Source organism: Bison bison, unplaced genomic scaffold, assembly GCF_000754665.1.
Source record: "Bison bison bison isolate TAMUID 2011002044 unplaced genomic scaffold, Bison_UMD1.0 scf7180017864063, whole genome shotgun sequence".
NCBI lineage: Eukaryota > Metazoa > Chordata > Mammalia > Artiodactyla > Bovidae > Bison > Bison bison.
Genome location: NW_011494635.1, coordinates 6,149,423 through 6,156,071, shown reverse-complemented (window position 1 = coordinate 6,156,071; position 6,649 = coordinate 6,149,423). Strand labels below are relative to the sequence as shown.

The following is a 6,649-nucleotide window of genomic DNA, read 5'->3' as shown; positions in this document are numbered from 1 at the left end:
CCACCCCCCACCCCCCACAAAAACAGCCAGACTCAAGATGCTGATAAGAATTCTTTTATGTTATTCCAATAAAAAATACATTCATACAGAAATATAACAATCTTGCAAAAAACAATTTCAAATAAAATCTTGTAAAACAAAATTTTACAAAAATCTTACAAAGATTTTTTAGATAACAGGGTGCTTCAAAATAAAAAGAAAGAAATTTCACTAATAGAAATTTTCTTTTAATGTCAAGCAAAAAGTTTCTGCTTGATTGAGGCTCAGTTATCACCTGAACAGAATTGTAATTCTTTATGTACTTGCTTATTATGAAAATTACAGGCATTGACATACATGGCACCCAGCCCCACCCAATCAAACCACTCCACGGTGTTTCATAAGTGAGACAAGCCAGTGCAAGTTTTTTATTTTTTGTCTTTTGTTTACCTTCTTGCTTAATGGAACTATTATGGCTAAGCACACAGCAGGGCCAAAAAAGGAATTTTTTCCCCCCAAAATCCAGCAAATCAAGTGTCTGGATTTGGAACTGCCAAAAGAAAAAAGTGCATTTTCCCCCTCAGCAAAATAATTTCTTTAGGTAAGTGTATCCATCAGCCCAGATTTAAAAAAAAAAAAAAAAAAAAAAAAAAAAAAAACCAGTTATATGAGCTTTTACCATTGCTCATTTTCAGGAAGATCAAACAAAATACCAGCCCAGCCAGACTTATGTGTATATATATATGTATATATATATATATAAATAAATATATATAAAGAGAAGATCCACACCCTTGACCAGCAGCTGCATGGAGGATCAGTTGTCCATGCTGCAGTATGCCAATTCGGGGAAATTACTTGTTGGAAAAACTGGAAGAATCTATGTGCTGGAAAAAAAGTAGCTTCATCTGCATAAAAAATGCTCTCAAAAAGAATCTCTGTGATTAGCTTTCTTTTAGGTTAGATCTTCAATAAGGCTGACGTTTGAAATCAAAACCTTAGTGTGTCTGAGACCAAACAACCAGCGGGCTAGTATTCCGTTCATGGCAGTTCTGAATGGCCAAGGGACCCTATCCCAGACCCACCTATGATGATGAGTGACTTGGCAGTCTGGAAGAGATCTGATGCCAAAGGCCTGTGGCAAATTGTTAAATGAAAGATAAAGCCTTTATAAAAGTTATAGTTTTCATTTTTACCTCCTTTATGGCCATTTTGAAATAGGTCTTCACAGGCTGTGGAATTTTCTAGCTATACATTCTAATTTCTCCTTAAAAAAATATTTATATATTATTCATATATATGTATATATATATACACACACACATACACATATTATACACACAAATGTACATACACAAGAATTTCGCCCACTTTTTAAAAAAGTAATATACCTTCTGTGTTACCAACAGATAGCTAGATAGATACGCGAGAAACTTGTGCCTTTTAAGCAAATACATTGTTTTTTAATACTTCTGTATCTTTAATACGTGTGAAAATGTTACATATTAAACACAGCCGGTGTATGATCTGTACAAGTGTTGTGCAAAGTCTATATTGAAGTCTCACCCTCACGGTGGCAGAAATGGTCTGATTTTCCAATTATCATGTGTTTCCCACTTGAACACTGACAGTCAAGTTGTCTAAGCTATTGAGTAAATACTGACTTGTTTGGGGAGTTTTCATCTATTTGACTTGTGAAGTAGGACCTTAAAGAGTTTTGTTTTTTTTTTTTCTGTATTAAATATTGATACAGTACAAAGCCAGGTGAAAAAAGAGCCTTAATAAAGCATGCATCACCCATTCCCCTGTATGAGACCCCCACAGGAGGGGCCACTTGCGTAAGGCACCATTATTAAGATCTACAGTGCATTAACAGCTAGAAAACCAGAAATGAGTCCTCAAGGCATAAATAAGAGAAACTTAGCTGCATGAGAAAACAGTTTCTAAGCTTTAGTGGTTTCATCCACCCAACTGAGAAAAATTTTAGGTTCTGAGTCTAGTGGGACGTTAGACCAGCGATTCCCAGCCTTGGTGTCCCGGACACCCAACTCGTGCCCAATGTCTCCCAAGGGCAACTTGAAATTCTCCAAAAAGGTAATACGAATTCGGAACCACTGACAAAATAGTCCTACACTGCACAACGCCTCTCTAGAAGGGGAGTGTTACGAATAAATCCAAGGGGCGGGAGTTGGGGGGGGTGGAGCATCATGTATTGCCAGGCCCAGATGGCTAGGGGGTCACCTGATTCGACCAATTGTTATCTTAGCTGCTCAGTGAACTTGGAACCAAAACGGTAGTCCTGATTTAAAAATGGAAAAGCAGATAATTCCCCAGACCATGCATTACTTTTGTCTTAGAAGGAAAAGTTATCCACGTGTTATGTTTGTAGGTACACAGCGTATACAACAGGTAACAAATGAACTCTGTCACAGCAAGCAGCGCCAGCTACTCACTTCACACAGCTGAACCGAACACCGAACGCTCCCGTCACACACCGCGGGGGAAGGGGCTCTCCCCACCAACACCCACTCGTCACTCGGGGTCCTGACTGCCCACGCCTGCCCTCCACATCTTCCCTTCTTCTTGTCTTTTTTTTTTTCTCTCCTCTAAGGCGCAGACACCCCCTCAGGAAATGAAGGATGGTCATCTCGTCTCACGGAACACGCCTCACACACAGAACATTCAAACTCTGTTTTTTTTTTTCTGTCTCTTGCAGTCTCGCCAGGGAAAGGATGTGCCTCGTTACCCAGTCCGTAGGAGACCCTCCACATACAGCCCACCCACCACTAACATTCTCAGTGCACATGCTCACGGCAAAGGCTTAGGGACCACTCAGAGGACAGGTAACCAGTGGCGAGCCAGGGCCACCCAGACACCACACACCCCGGGTGCCCTGCCGCTTCGGACGTGACTGTTCTCGCCCTCGAAAGACCTTCCCAGTAGGTCCTGGAGGTGACCGGGCAGGGTGCAAAATGGCTTTGGCTGGAACACGCACCCTCCTTCCGCGGCCGTCTCAGCCTGGAAGCCTTTTTAGCCCGCAGGAGTTGTCGCTCTGCCCCCTCAGAGGTGTCTCTTCATGTGCAGGGCCAGGTGGTCGGACCTGGAGAAACACCTGTGGAGAGAATCAGGGTCCCAGACATCAGTTCTCCTGCCCTGCAGGTCACAGACCTCTGCCCCGAGCTCCCCAACCTCAGCCTCTCCCCAGGAGGGTGCACTCCCCCAGCTGAGTCACCCCATCCTCATTTGGGGCAGGAAATTCCAACTGACAGAAGTATCTACATCAAAGAGGCCACCAGTGAGTTCTTGGGAATGTCACTAGACTTTACTACCTGGCCTTCAAATCTGAAAACTGATCAAGGGTTGTTCCTCGGAAAGTATGAACGAAATCACCCGATTCTCAGGCACTCAAATACCTGGGGCTACCTAACCCGGAGGACTGGCAAACAAGAGCCTTTTTAAAAAAGTTCTGGGCTGAAAAGAGAAATGCCACTACAGGCCCGGAGGATGGCTGCCCGCTGCGGGGTGACGGCATGCCTGCTCCCGGGGATGGCACCCCCGCCCCTGTGGTTCATGCACGTACCTGTCACAGTGAGAACATTTAAAAGGCTTGGCACCAGTGTGCTTTCTGAAGTGTCTGGTTAACTCATCGCTTCTTGCAAAACGCCACTCACACCCTTCCCATGAGCATCTGTAAGGCTTTTCTCCTGGGAAGAGAGCACATGACAGGCACGCCATTACTTCACTGAGCAGTGAGGGAGGGGCCCCGCGACCCCAGCACACGGCCGGGGAGTCCTCTCAGGAGCAGGCTAGGGGGTCACTGCCCTCAGGAACTCAGAACACACACCCGTTAGGGCTGGGAGCCGGTCCTCCCGAGGTACCAGGCAGGGGCTCTTTTCTGACCTAGCCTGGGGACTCCCAGTGCTGGGGGACGGACCCAGGCTTGGCAGGGCCGCATGACCGTGACCAGAGCCAACATGGAAGAATGACAATTACTCAGACCGGAGAAATACTTCCGAGGTGATGTGTCAGGCCACTGGACCCACAGCCTTGGCCAGGGCTGGGTTTTTACTGCTTTCTCCATGGAAACAGTTTCTCTCAAGCACTTATTTTGTTCCTTACTCACTTCCCCGTGGAATGAGGCTCTGTAGTTTCCTCCGGGAAACTACATTTCTCCAAAACCGAGGTCATGAGTTTCTGGGAAGCCCCATTCCAAAGCCTTCAAAGCACTTTCTAAAGGACCAGCAAGACACCCAGTTGACTTCATCCCTTGGCCATTTTACAAATAGGATTTCACTAAAGGTGCTATCTGAGAAATTAAAAAATTCCCACAGCTAGTCCTGAGTGTGCTGCTGGGACCACTGGGAGCCGGTCCAGGGCACCCGGGTCCTGATTCCAGCTCTGCCGTGAGCTGCTTCAGGGATCCCCGTCTCCTCTCATTACTGGCAGCATGAGATTCTGTGTGACGTGACCCTTAAGACTCCTCTCAGGTCTAAGATGTCTGTGACGTTCCAGCAGTTATCCTAGGCTGTCATGGTAACTTGAAACCAAACTATTCTCCAGATTGTGATATTTCATTAGGAAGATATTGTGTTAAAAACTGGCATCAGAAAGCAAAGGCGGCATGACATGCAGAGAAATCCTTACTAGGCACCCGCCGACGATACCGCTTCAGTCGATAGGGTCAGCTAAGAAGACCCCCCCATGGTGACTGACACCCATGTGTGCCACACGGCCGGGCCACCCCCTCTCAACCCTCGAACTCCGTGCCCACAAGTCAGAGGCAACTCCATGTAACATGATGCATGGACACTGCCAGCTGGGCACAGTGGGGTCTCTGTAACCCGGGTGCTTGGGAGTGGGCAGGGGACTGGGTGTAGACAAAGAATGTGATTTACCTCTTGTGTGTTTAATCAGAAAGCGATAGACCATTCATCGGGCACATAAGTCCAGTCTTTCAGCGACTACTCTGTCCTCCCCAGAGACCCAACTTTTTCGGGGGGGAAGAAAGGAGGTGAGGATGTGTCTGCTCCGAGAGCCTCCTGCCCAGCCCCCTCCCAGGGCGGGTGAAATTCAGCAGCGCCCCACCGCCCAGGTCGCAGGAGGGACTGACCTGTGTGGGTGCGCTGGTGTGCTTTCAAGTGGGAGCTTTTGGTGTAAACTTTCCTGCAGCCATTAAAGTGGCAGCGATGCACCCGCCTGCGGCCGTCGGGGGAGGCGTCCCCGCTGCCCTTGTCGCCCGGCTTCCCTGAGGTCCCGCCCCGCGCCTTCCCGGGGGGGTGCAGCTCGCCAGGCACACAGCCCCACAGGTGCGAGGGCTCCCTGCTCAGTTCTGGGGAGGACGGAGGCGTGGAGGTGACCGAGGAACTCAGATTCCCCGAATTGACCAAGACTTCGCTGATGGGGTCGGAGGTAAACTTGGTGGTGGGCGAGAGCTCCTCGGAGCTGTCAGAGGACTCGCTGCTCACATCCGAGTTCAGGCTGTTGGTCTCCAGGTTGTAGCTGAAGCCAGGGCTGTGGAGCGCGTCCTCGGGCGGGCCAGAGGAGGACACCTTCAGGTCCGCGTCCTCCTTTTTCTCCCGAGCCAAGATGATTTTGGTCCACAGATCTTCCTGGCTGTCGAATTTGATCTCGGAGGCTGACACGTAGCAGGGCTCGCTCTGCAGGTAACGTTCCAACTCCAGGCAGGTCTGTGCGAAAGAATCACAGGGAGGCACGTGATTGTGACCACACTGAAAACGGAACCGAAAGCACAATTCCAAAAAAAACCACCAAAACATGCAGGAGCCAAGGGCAGATCAACTGTGGCCTTGCCTCTATAGGACTCCGTGTCTGCAGCAGAGCAAGAGGAGAGCTATCTCTAAGAACGGGACACGTTCAGAAGGAAAACCAGGGCGAAGCCTCTCCCCGCTTCCCCGAGGTGGACCACAATGGCCACAAATGGCTGATGGCCACAGAGGAGCTAGTTTCTGTTAAGAGTTACAGTGTTGACGTTTCTAATGAGTTTCTGTTAGCCACACAAAGGACACCAGCCTCCGACACCCCCACCCCCACCCGACAGGTTTAACCAGATTATCAGACAGCCTCCAGAACCCTGTGCATGAAGGACACCCAGGCAGCCTGCTGCTGCGGGCCTGCTGCCCGCAGCACGGTGAGCTCTGACATGGCCATGCGTCCCCTCTGGAGAACCGCTGACAGCACAGGCCGCGCCCAGCCGGGGCAGACGCAGCCAGGGGGACGTCTAGGGTCAGGAACATCAACCGAGCTGCCCAGAAGCTACCCGTTTCCTGTGGAGGAGCCCAGACCTCAGTAGGCTTTCAAAGAATGCCATTCCCAAGTGCAGGGCCGTGTGCGCACACAACTTAAATGACTTCCACAGTGGTCAGAGGAAAACAACAACAGGAGTGGAAAAATGGTTCCAGAATGGCCATCTGCTTTTGTAAAGGATGCGGGAGGGGAAATTCCTTTCCCGGCCCTGCTGGGAGTCCCACAATGGACTAGAACTTTATCTGCTGGCCAAGAGTACAACTGTATGAGTCATCACTCTATTTCTTTCACGCAATGCCAAAGGAGACTTCCTTTTGAAATTCTGACCAGCGGCCAAAAAAAGGACCCGGTTCAAATATACATGCAGTGTGTCAGGGACAGAGTGCCCCCCCCCAGCCCCACAACC

At 49.2% G+C, this 6,649-nt stretch overlaps 1 protein-coding gene across 2 annotated transcripts in view; it reads right to left on the bottom strand.

The window, feature by feature from the left end:
- Positions 1-38: 38 nt before the first annotated feature.
- The window catches only part of KLF6 (Kruppel-like factor 6), an 8,846-nt gene continuing 2,235 nt past the window's right edge, over positions 39-6,649 (bottom strand). Inside the window, exons 2-4 of one of the 2 annotated variants that reach the window (XM_010836402.1) lie at positions 5,090-5,666; positions 3,560-3,683; positions 39-3,091 (exon numbers count right to left, since the gene is read on the bottom strand). In XM_010836402.1, the coding sequence (XP_010834704.1) occupies positions 3,040-3,091; positions 3,560-3,683; positions 5,090-5,666 (753 nt within the window). In that variant the 3' untranslated portion in view covers positions 39-3,039. Of the gene's footprint in view, positions 3,092-3,559; positions 3,684-4,874; positions 5,667-6,649 lie in introns of those variants that run through there. The other variant, XR_824988.1, reaches the window with a different exon arrangement.